The 12,818-nt window shown below is 39.6% G+C and overlaps 2 protein-coding genes across 3 annotated transcripts in view; both read right to left on the minus strand.

Annotated features, from left to right (window-relative positions):
• LOC139571038 (NLR family CARD domain-containing protein 3-like) overlaps positions 1–12,818 on the minus strand; it is a 388,726-nt gene that overhangs the window by 12,351 nt on the left and 363,557 nt on the right. The gene's annotated exons all lie outside the window — the stretch shown is intronic.
• LOC139572443 (NLR family CARD domain-containing protein 3-like) overlaps positions 1–12,818 on the minus strand; it is a 61,313-nt gene that overhangs the window by 11,629 nt on the left and 36,866 nt on the right. Inside the window, exon 1 of one of the 2 annotated variants that reach the window (XM_071395221.1) lies at positions 317–628. The exons of the other annotated variant lie outside the window; for it this stretch is intronic. Within the exon in view, the coding sequence (XP_071251322.1) occupies positions 317–489 (173 nt within the window). The 5' untranslated portion in view covers positions 490–628. Of the gene's footprint in view, positions 1–316; positions 629–12,818 lie in introns of those variants that run through there. 2 annotated transcript variants of the gene reach the window in all.

The raw sequence follows: 12,818 nt of genomic DNA on the forward strand, positions 1-12,818 counted from the left end.
GTGTGTGTGTGTGTGTGTGTGTGTGTGTGTGTGTGTGTGTGTGTGTGTGTGTGTGTGTGTGTGTGTGTGTGCTGGTGAGACAACCACATATCACAGTCAAATATACAGGATACAAACATTTCATTCCAGCTATATAGCATTTTGCAAAACAAAAATTCATACACAAATCTATGAATTAAATTCTTAGAACAACAATATTTTACAGACACATGAAGGTTCTCATAAGAAATAATTTCTGATGAAAAATGACAAATGTGAAAAATAACGTTTTAGAAATAAACTCTTTATAAGTTATTAAACAACATTGTCATCTCACCTCTTAGCCTTTGTGTCATATTCCCCAGAGAGACTCATTTTAGAGGCAGGGCCCCCCTCCTCTCTCCTCCCAGAGAGACTCATTTTAGAGGCAGGGCCCCCCTCCTCTCTCTCCCCAGAGAGACTCATTTTAGAGGTAGGGACCTCCTCTTCTTTCTCCCCAGAGAGACTCATTTCTGAGCACTGACCCCTAAACAGAGATCCAACATGTTGGTTGTGGTTAACACAGTGACAACTAATTCTTGAATGTCAATTGTTCTCTTTTATTAATTATCTCTTAGAAATAAAACATTTACTAACAGACACGTCCAAACAGTCAGGTGATTTAATGCATCACATGAACATGTAGTCATGACTGGTAGGTTTCACCTCTTCTCCATGTAGTGGTACTATTGATAATAATATCTCACTTTCTCTTTTAATCATTTCACTCATTCCAGTGTGTTGCTTTGTTCAACAGGTATGCTATTATTATACTATGAATAAATATAATTCATAATAGCAATGTTAAGAAAAGAATGTTCAGTGGTTTCATACCAAATTACACAAGAAACAGGAAATCATTGTAATTTTGAAAACAACAAATGTTCTGATATTCTGTCAGATGATTTAGAACTATGATACATTAACATTTTTACGAATTTTAAAATAACCACAATATACAAATCCTATAATATGAGATGTTTTTACATTTTATTGTCTACGCCCAGTTAGCGCCATTTTGTGTGATTGAACTGTCACGTACCTGTCTCAGGTGAAATGGACTGTTAGATTTGACTGTTTTACTGTCATTCTCTATACTAAGACAACATCATACATTTAATGTCCCTACACACTTTACAATAATCCCTGGGAAGATTCTTACCTTGTAGCCTGAATTCACAACTAGAACATGTCAAGTCATTGAGATATTTTCCGTTGTGTTGAGGGAGCACCTTCCTGATGACTAGTGGCTCTGTATCTGTATGTTTTAGATACAGTTGATCTTTGGATGCAATAATATCTGGTCAAAGTCTAGCGACACAACACCATAGCATATCATAAACATAGCAGCAGTTTAACCTTTGGCCAGTTAAGGCCATGGCATACTAAAATTGGTTCAAACCAACTCTTCTGACTGTCATTGTCATGCATATCATTGTCATGTATATCTAAAGGAGTTGTCTAAAGCACACACAGATCTGGGACCAGACTAATGTATCCGTGGGTTGCCAGTTAGACTGTTTGTCTAGTTTCTGGTCTGTGGTCAGCAGTGGTGGCTGGTAGCATGGAGGACAGTCTCATAATAATGGCTGGAATAAAATGGAATGGTATCAAACACATCAAACACACAGGTACAGTTCCACTCACTTCATTCCAGCCCTTATTATGAGCCGTTCATCCTCCCCTTACCAGCCTCCTCTGGTGGTCAGCGGGCACAGTATGGTTGGGGTCAATAGTGACTGTGGTGTCTATTGTCTTCGGTTGTAGGAGGCTTCCACACCCAAGACCAAGTGATGTCATCGGAAGGCGATCACCAGATACAGTTGTCCCAGGGTCCAGGCTTTGGGCTGCCAGGCCAGGCAATATATCTCAGGATATTTTAGCATAACTGTTGTCACACAAGTGGCTCTAACAATGTTTGTATGAGTTGATCTAGAACAGCCTGCCTGAGTCGATTGGTGAGATGGAAATAGGACTCCTCTCTCCTGTGACTGTATCAACCCCAGTAGGGAAGCGCTTGTTCCTGGACACTTCATTAGAAACACCATTAGATGAGAAAGATGTCTGTTTCCATCCACTCAGCTCTGCTTCTAGTACTAGTGATAACCGCAGCTCTTACTAAGCCCCTTCACAACAAACAACAAATGCAACAACAACATTTTATTTATAAAATGCGATGTATTAATATGTTTTTTGAACACTAATTGTTTAACAAGCAGGATATCTTGGTTATGAACGGAGCATAATTAATGCTGAGTGACAGTAATTGCTGTTTTATATGTTTTACAATGTGTTTTAAGTTATTATGTGTTTAAAGTGTGGAAACAACATCCTTTCTTTAAAACATTTATTTGTATACTATGTCGTGAGCCTCCTCTACTTCCTGGAATCCAACGCAGCTTGGGGTCAGCGTTGGGGTCAGGGTATTTATATTGAATTGCTGCGACCACACAAGCTGGGAATACCTGGCTTTGGCCTCGACCGAGACGTTCTCCCCTCAGCATCCACTCCAAAGTGATCCTGTAGGAAATCAGTCTGTATTGTCTAGACGAGAGAGAAAACAACTACCTGTCAATGTAATATTCAACAATCAAAAGAAACAATAGGCCTTTCAACATAAAATATAACATTAGTCTCAGGAATCATGAGGCCTTTACAACATAAAATCTAACATTAGTCTCAGGGATCATTAGGCCTTTACAACATAAAATATAACATTAGTCTCAGGGATCATGAGGCCTTTATAAATCCTGTTTGGACTTGGGGCAGCATTTTCACGTTTGGATGAAAAGCGGGCCCAGAGTAAACTGCCTGCTACTCAGGCCCAGAGGCTAATATATGCATATTATTAGTAGATTTGGATAGAAAACACTGAAGTTTCTCAAGCTGTTTGAATGATGTCTGTGAGTATAACAGAACTCATATGGCAGGCAAAAACCTGAGAAAAATCCAACCAGGAAGTGGGAAATCTAAGGTTTGTAGTTTTTCAACTCATTGCCATTCCAATATACAGTGTCTGTGGGGTCATATTGCACTTCCTAAGGCTTCCACTAGATGTCAACAGTCTTTAGAACCTTGTTTGAGGGTTCTACTGTGAAGGAGGGGGGAATATGAGCTGAATGAGCCAGGTGTCTGGCAGAGTGTCATGAGCTGGTCACGCGTGTTCACGTGAGAGTTAGCTTGCGTTCCATTGCATTTCTAAAGACAGGACAAGGAATTCTCAGTTTGGAACACTATTGAAGATTTATGTTAAAAATATCCTAAAGATTGATTCTATACATTGTTCGACATGTTTCTACGACCTGTAATATAACTTTTTGGACTTTTCATCAGAACTTTCGGCTGGACTTGCCCATGCCTCGTGAATTTGGATTTGTTTACCAAACACGCTAACAAAATTAGGTATTTGGACATAAATGATGAACTTCATTGAACAAAACAAACATTTATTGTGGAACTGGGATATCTGGGAGTGCATTCTGATGAAGATCATCAAAGGTAAGTGAATATTTATAATGCTATTTCTGACTTACTGACTCCACAACATGGCGGGTATCTACATGGCTTGTTTTGGTGGCTGAGCGCCGTACTCAGATTATTGCATGGTTTGCTTTTTCCGTAAAGTTTAAGAAAAATCTGACACAGTGGTTGCATTAATTAAGGAGAAGTATATCTCTAATTCCATGTATAACACTTGTATTTTCATCAACGTTTATGATGAGTATTTCTGTAAATTGATGTGGCTCTCTGCAAATTCGCCGGATGTTTTCGAGGCACAACATTACTGAACAATAACGCGCCAATGTAAACTGAGATTTTTTTATATAAATATGAACTTTATCGAACAAAACATACATGTATTGTGTAACATGAAGTCCTATGAGTGTCATCTGATGAAGATCTTCATGGGGCGGCAGTGTAGCCTAGTGGTTAGAGCGTTGGACTAGTAACCGAAAGGTTGCAAGTTCAAATCCCCAAACTGACAAGGTACAAATCTGTCGTTCTGCCCCTGAACAGGCAGTTAACCCACTGTTCCTAGGCCGTCATTGAAAATAAGAATTTGTTCTTAACTGACTTGCCTAGTTAAATAAAGATAAAATGAAGATCATCAAAGGTTAGTGATTAATTTTATCTCTATTTCTGCTTTTTGTGACTACTCTCTTTGGCTGGAAAATGGATGTATGTGTTTTTGTGTCTAGGCTCTGACCTAACATAATCATATGTTGTGCTTTCGCTGTAAAGCCTTTTTGAAATCGGACACGATGGGTAGATTAACAAGAAGCTGAGCTTTAATTTGGTGTATTGCACTTGTGAATGTTAGAAAGTTAAATATTTTGGAAAAATATTTTCGAATTTTGCGCTCTGCCTTTTCAGCGGATGTTGTCGAGGCCTAGCCCTAACAAGATAACATAAAATATAACATTAGTCTCAGGAATCATGAGGCCTTTACAACATAAAATATAACATTAGTCTCAGGGATCATGAGGCCGTTACAACATAAAATATAACATTAGTCTCACGGATCATGAGGCCTTTACAACATAAAATATAACATTAGTCTCACGGATCATGAGGCCGTTACAACATAAAATATAACATTAGTCTCACGGATCATGAGGCCGTTACAACATAAAATATAACATTAGTCTCAGGGATCATGAGGCCTTTACAACATAAAATATAACAATAGTCTCAGGGATTATATTTTTTATTTCATCTTTATTTAACCAGGTAGGCTAGTTCTCATTTAGTTCTCATTTAGTTCTCATTTACAACTGCGACCTGGCCAAGATAAAGCAAAGCAGTTCGACACACACAACAACACAGAGTTACACATGGAAAAAACAAACATACAATCAATAATACAGTAGGAAAATCTATATACAGCATGTGCAAATGAGGTAGGACAAGAGAGGTAAGGCAATAAATAGGCCATGGTGGCAAAGTAATTACAATATAGCAATTAAACACTGGAATGGTAGGATGTGCAGAAGATGAATGTGCAAGTTGAGATACTGGGGTGCAAAGGAGCAAGATAAATAAATAAATACAGTATGGGGATGAGGTAGATTGGATGGGCTATTTACAGATGAGCTATGCACATGTGCAGTGATCTGTGAGCTGCTCTGACAGCTGGTGCTTAAAGCTAGTGAGGGAGGTAAGAGTCTCCAGCTTCAGAGATTTTTACAGTTCATTCCAGTCATTGGCAGCAGAGAACTGGAAGGAGAGGCAGCCAAAGGAAGAATTGGCTTTGGGGATGACCAGTGAGATATACCTGCTGGAGTGCGTGCTACGGGTGGGTGCTGCTATGGTGACCAGTGAGCTGAGATAAGGCGGGGCTTTACCTAGCAGAGACTTGTAGATGACCTGGAGCCAGTGGGTTTGGCGATGAGTATGAAGCGTTTGGCGATCATACAGGTCGCAGTGGTGGGTAGTATATGGGGCTTTGGTGACAAAACGGATGGCACTGTGATAGACTGCATCCAGTTTGTTGAGTAGAGTGTTGTAGGCTGTTTTGTAAATAACATCGCCGAAGTCGAGGATCGGTAGGATAGTCAGTTTTACGAGGGTATGTTTGGCAGCATGAGTGAAGGATGCTTTGTTGCGAAAGGGAAGCCGAGTCTAGATGTAATTTTGGATTGGAGATGTTTAACGTGAGTCTGGAAGGAGAGTTTACAGTCTAATCAGACACCTAGGTATTTGTAGTTGTTCACATATTCTAAGTCAGAACCGTCCAGAGTAGGGATGTTGGACGGGCGGGCAGGTGCGGGCAGCGATCATTTTAAGAGCATGCATTTAGTTTTACTTGCATTTAAGAGCATTTGGAGGCCACGGAAGGAGAGTTGTGTGGCATTGAAGTTCTTCTGTAGGTTAGTTAACACAGTGTCCAACGAAGGGCCAGAGGTATACAGAATGGTGTCGTCTGCATAGAGGTGGATCAAAGAATCACCAGCAGCGAGAGCGGCATCATTAATGTATACGGAGAAGAGAGTCAGACCGAGAATTGAACCCTGTGGCACCCCATAGAGACTGCCAGAAGTCCGGACAACAGGCCCTCCGATTTGACATACTGAACTCTATCGGAAAAGTAGTTGGTGAACCAAGCGAGGCAATCATTTGAGAAACCAAGGCTGTTGAGTCTGCCAATAAGAATGTTTGTGATTGACAGAGTCGAAAGCCTTAGCCAGGTCGATGAATACGGCTGCACAGTAATGTCTCTTATCGATGGCGGTTATGATATCGTTTAGGACCTTGAGCGTGGCTGAGGTGCACCCATGACCAGCTCTGAAACCAGATTGCATAGCGGAGAAGGTACGGTGAGATTTGAAATGGTTGGTAATCTGTTTGTTAACTTGGCTTTCAAAGACCTTAGAAAGGCAGGGTGGAATAGATATAGGTCTGTAGCAGCTTGGGTCTAGAGTGTCTCCCGCTTTGAAGAGGAGGATGACCGCGGCAACTTTCCAATCTATGGGAATCTCAAGCGATACGAAAGAGAGATTGAACAGGCTAGTAATAGGGGTTGCAATAATTTCGGCAGATAATTTTAGAAAGAGAGGGTCGAGATTGTCTTGCCCGGCTGATATGTAGGGGTCCAGATTTTGCAGCTCTTTCAGAACATCAGCTATCTGGATTTGGGTGAAGGAGAAGTGGGGGAGGTTTGGGCGAGTTGCTGTGGGGAGCGCAGGGCTGTTGATCGGGGTAGGGGTAGCCAGGTGGAAAGCATGGCCAGCCGTAGAAAAGGGGATCATTAGGCCTATTCATTTAGAAGCCATATTGATGATGGCACAAAACTATTAACAGTTCTCTTCTTCTTGCAGACTTGAAGACTGTATGGCCAGCTCATTGTTGAAAGGGGGTGAGTGGTCAAGTGTGAGGCTGTTTGTCTTCCTCTTTAGTGTGTGGGTTTACATGCTAATCAGGATACTAAGAGTGTAAAAGACAGACTGGTAATTACAAGCAGCATTTTGTTCACTACCACTATTGACTTTATACTTCTGACACTGTTTGGTAATATACTGACTTGATTATGTAGACCATATTGTGAAGTGCGCATCCCATTCTATTTCTATGGTGCATCCACTCCAGACACTGTTTACCTAGCCAGCATGTCATCATTGTCAGACCAACCTCCAGGGGAGACTACAGTAGCCAGTTACATTATGGAGTGTAGGCAGGTTACTAGAATATACAGTTAGCTGGGTGTCATTAGATAGCTAGCTGTTCAATAGCATCTTAGAGAGTAATAATAAAATATTTCCTCATTTACAAAACACTTATCACTTCAGAGGGCTTCCCATTTGGGCCGTCGGGTGTGGCGCGTCACTCCCAGTTGATCCTGGCCATTCTGAAAAACGTCTCCAGAACCCCAGTGTTGATGAGATCCAGAAAATCCACACAAGTCCTGTTCTTCTGCATCGTTGGTCTGATGCTCGACTTCCATTATGGGAATCAGCTGGTCCCGCTCCCGACAGCAGAGACATTCTAACTCTCCCCTTCAGCCTAAACGCTGTTACATTGAACTGGGTGAATGGAATATAAATGACAGGCATCCAGTATGCTGGAATAGAAATAAGGCTCAACATTTTAAATGGTCCTCATCTTAAGGGGCGCTGACCATCACTCAAGTAGACATCTCCCGCAGGTGCACCGGCAGTCACGCTCTGTTCAGGGAGGAGCCTGTGGTGTCTCGACTTTCCTTCCTTCCTGTATTGCTCTTTCTCTTCTCTCAGTCTGACTTTCCTTCTGTGAACTCCGGCTCAAAAGGGTAAGGCACAACTATACCTCATCTGGAGGAGTCACCTGTGACAGTATTCATAAAGAGTAGGAGTGCTAATCTAGGATCAGTTTAGCCTTTTAGATCATAATGAATCAGATTACATGGAGAGGGGGACCTGATCCTAGATCATAATGAATCAGATTACATGGAGAGGGGGACCTGATCCTAGATCATAATGAATCAGATTACATGGAGAGGGGGACCTGATCCTAGATCATAATGAATCAGATTACATGGAGAGGGTGACCTGATCCTAGATCATAATGAATCAGATTACATGGAGAGGGGGACCTGATCTTAGATCATAATGAATCAGATTACATGGAGAGAGGGACCTGATCCTAGATCATAATGAATCAGATTACATGGAGAGGGTGACCTGATCAGGAGTCACCAGGACCAAGAAACCAAACACTTACTGACCACATTTACATGCACACCAATATCCCGTTATTATTCACGATACTCAAGTACTCTGGTTTTGAGTTGATGCATATAAACATCATCTCGTTTACATTAACCCGAAAAAGCTTGTATCCCGGTTATGAGAAACCCGGATAAGATGCTTGGGATATGCTGATCTTAGATGGGATACTGTGGCATGTCAACACATACTGTTTACTGTTGTTTTTCACGCAGGCTCAGTTTCACTTCTCATAGGTGTTGTGTGATGATGTTTTCATTTGATTATTAAACCAATCACTTAAAGTAGGCTACCTGTGCAGTTTGATCCACCAGAATTCCATAATAATGTATTTAGCTGATACACTGTTCTGGACCTTATAGCCTACTGGCTTAGACCACATTTACCCCTAATTTAGATGTTTCTGCTTAGAATTTCTGACATCTGGTAGGCCATATTATAATTTCTGACATCTGGTAGGCCATATTATAGTTTCTGACATCTGGTAGGCCATATTATAGTTTCTGACATCTGGTAGGCCATATTATAGTTTCTGACATCTGGTAGGCCATATTATAGTTTCTGACATCTGGTAGGCCATATTATAGTTTCTGACATCTGGTAGGCCATATTATAGTTTCTGACATCTGGTAGGCCATATTATAGTTTCTGACATCTGGTAGGCCATATTATAGTTTCTGACATCTGGTAGGCCATATTATAGTTTCTGACATCTGGTAGGCCATATTATAATTTCTGACATCTGGTAGGCCATATTATAATTTCTGACATCTGGTAGGCCATATTATAGTTTCTGACATCTGGTAGGCCATATTATAGTTTCTGACATCTGGTAGGCCATATTATAATTTCTGACATCTGGTAGGCCATATTATAGTTTCTGACATCTGGTAGGCCATATTATAATTTCTGACATCTGGTAGGCCATATTATAGTTTCTGACATCTGGTAGGCCATATTATAGTTTCTGACATCTGGTAGGCCATATTATAATTTCTGACATCTGGTAGGCCATATTATAGTTTCTGACATCTGGTAGATCATATTATAGTTTCTGACATCTGGTAGGCCATATTATAGTTTCTGACATCTGGTAGGCCATATTATAGTTTCTGACATCTGGTAGGCCATATTATAGTTTCTGACATCTGGTAGGCCATATTATAATTTCTGACATCTGGTAGGCCATATTATAATTTCTGACATCTGGTAGGCCATATTATAATTTCTGACATCTGGTAGGCCATATTATAATTTCTGACATCTGGTAGGCCATATTATAATTTCTGACATCTGGTAGGCCATATTATAATTTCTGACATCTGGTAGATCATATTATAGTTTCTGACATCTGGTAGGCCATATTATAGTTTCTGACATCTGGTAGGCCATATTATAATTTCTGACATCTGGTAGATCATATTATAATTTCTGACATCTGGTAGGCCATATTATAATTTCTGACATCTGGTAGGCCATATTATAGTTTCTGACATCTGGTAGGCCATATTATAATTTCTGACATCTGGTAGATCATATTATAGTTTCTGACATCTGGTAGGCCATATTATAGTTTCTGACATCTGGTAGGCCATATTATAGTTTCTGACATCTGGTAGGCCATATTATAGTTTCTGACATCTGGTAGGCCATATTATAGTTTCTGACATCTGGTAGGCCATATTATAGTTTCTGACATCTGGTAGGCCATATTATAGTTTCTGACATCTGGTAGGCCATATTATAGTTTCTGACATCTGGTAGGCCATATTATAGTTTCTGACATCTGGTAGGCCATATTATAGTTTCTGACATCTGGTAGGCCATATTATAGTTTCTGACATCTGGTAGGCCATATTATAGTTTCTGACATCTGGTAGGCCATATTATAGTTTCTGACATCTGGTAGGCCATATTATAGTTTCTGACATCTGGTAGGCCATATTATAGTTTCTGACATCTGGTAGGCCATATTATAGTTTCTGACATCTGGTAGGCCATATTATAGTTTCTGACATCTGGTAGGCCATATTATAATTTCTGACATCTGGTAGGCCATATTATAATTTCTGACATCTGGTAGGCCATATTATAATTTCTGACATCTGGTAGGCCATATTATAGTTTCTGACATCTGGTAGGCCATATTATAATTTCTGACATCTGGTAGGCCATATTATAGTTTCTGACATCTGGTAGGCCATATTATAATTTCTGACATCTGGTAGGCCATATTATAGTTTCTGACATCTGGTAGGCCATATTATAATTTCTGACATCTGGTAGGCCATATTATAGTTTCTGACATCTGGTAGGCCATATTATAGTTTCTGACATCTGGTAGGCCATATTATAGTTTCTGACATCTGGTAGGCCATATTATAGTTTCTGACATCTGGTAGGCCATATTATAGTTTCTGACATCTGGTAGGCCATATTATAGTTTCTGACATCTGGTAGGCCATATTATAGTTTCTGACATCTGGTAGGCCATATTATAGTTTCTGACATCTGGTAGACCATATTATAGTTTCTGACATCTGGTAGGCCATATTATAGTTTCTGACATCTGGTAGGCCATATTATAGTTTCTGACATCTGGTAGGCCATATTATAGTTTCTGACATCTGGTAGGCCATATTATAGTTTCTGACATCTGGTAGGCCATATTATAGTTTCCGACATCTGGTAGGCCATATTATAGTTTCTGACATCTGGTAGGCCATATTATAATTTCTGACATCTGGTAGGCCATATTATAGTTTCTGACATCTGGTAGGCCATATTATAGTTTCTGACATCTGGTAGGCCATATTATAGTTTCTGACATCTGGTAGGCCATATTATAGTTTCTGACATCTGGTAGGCCATATTATAGTTTCTGACATCTGGTAGGCCATATTATAGTTTCTGACATCTGGTAGGCCATATTATAGTTTCTGACATCTGGTAGGCCATATTATAGTTTCTGACATCTGGTAGGCCATATTATAGTTTCTGACATCTGGTAGGCCATATTATAGTTTCTGACATCTGGTAGGCCATATTATAGTTTCTGACATCTGGTAGGCCATATTATAGTTTCTGACATCTGGTAGGCCATATTATAGTTTCTGACATCTGGTAGGCCATATTATAGTTTCTGACATCTGGTAGGCCATATTATAGTTTCTGACATCTGGTAGGCCATATTATAGTTTCTGACATCTGGTAGGCCATATTATAGTTTCTGACATCTGGTAGGCCATATTATAGTTTCTGACATCTGGTAGGCCATATTATAGTTTCTGACATCTGGTAGGCCATATTATAGTTTCTGACATCTGGTAGGCCATATTATAGTTTCTGACATCTGGTAGGCCATATTATAGTTTCTGACATCTGGTAGGCCATATTATAATTTCCGACATCTGGTAGGCCATATTATAATTTCCGACATCTGGTAGGCCATATTATAGTTTCTGACATCTGGTAGGCCATATTATAGTTTCTGACATCTGGTAGGCCATATTATAATTTCCGACATCTGGTAGGCCATATTATATTTTCCGACATCTGGTAGGCCATATTATAGTTTCCGACATCTGGTAGGCCATATTATAGTTTCCGACATCTGGTAGGCCATATTATAGTTTCTGACATCTGGTAGGCCATATTATAGTTTCTGACATCTGGTAGGCCATATTATAGTTTCTGACATCTGGTAGGCCATATTATAATTTCTGACATCTGGTAGGCCATATTATAATTCCCCACATCTGGTAGGCCATATTATAATTCCCCACATCTGGTAGGCCATATTATAATTTCTGACATCTGGTAGGCCATATTATAATTTCTGACATCTGGTAGGCCATATTATAATTTCTGACATCTGGTAGGCCATATTATAATTTCTGACATCTGGTAGGCCATATTATAATTTCTGACATCTGGTAGAGCATATTATAATTTCTGACATCTGGTAGATCATATTATAATTTCTGACATCTGGTAGGCCATATTATAGTTTCTGACATCTGGTAGGCCATATTATAATTTCTGACATCTGGTAGGCCATATTATAATTTCTGACATCTGGTAGATCATATTATAATTTCTGACATCTGGTAGAGCATATTATAATTTCCCACATCTGGTAGGCCATATTATAGTTTCTGACATCTGGTAGAACATATTATAATTTCTGACATCTGGTAGGCCATATTATAATTTCTGACATCTGGTAGGCCATATTATAATTTCTGACATCTGGTAGGCCATATTATAATTTCTGACATCTGGTAGGCCATATTATAATTTCTGACATCTGGTAGGCCATATTATAATTTCTGACATCTGGTAGAGCATATTATAATTTCTGACATCTGGTAGGCCATATTATAATTTCTGACATCTGGTAGGCCATATTATAATTTCTGACATCTGGTAGGCCATATTATAATTTCTGACATCTGGTAGGCCATATTATAATTTCTGACATCTGGTAGAGCATATTATAATTTCTGACATCTGGTAGACCATATTATAGTTTCTGACATCTGGTAGGCCATATTATAGTTTCTGACATCTGGTAGGCCATATTATAGTTTCTGACAT

The sequence above is a fragment of the Salvelinus alpinus genome, chromosome 1 (assembly GCF_045679555.1).
Source record: "Salvelinus alpinus chromosome 1, SLU_Salpinus.1, whole genome shotgun sequence".
NCBI lineage: Eukaryota > Metazoa > Chordata > Actinopteri > Salmoniformes > Salmonidae > Salvelinus > Salvelinus alpinus.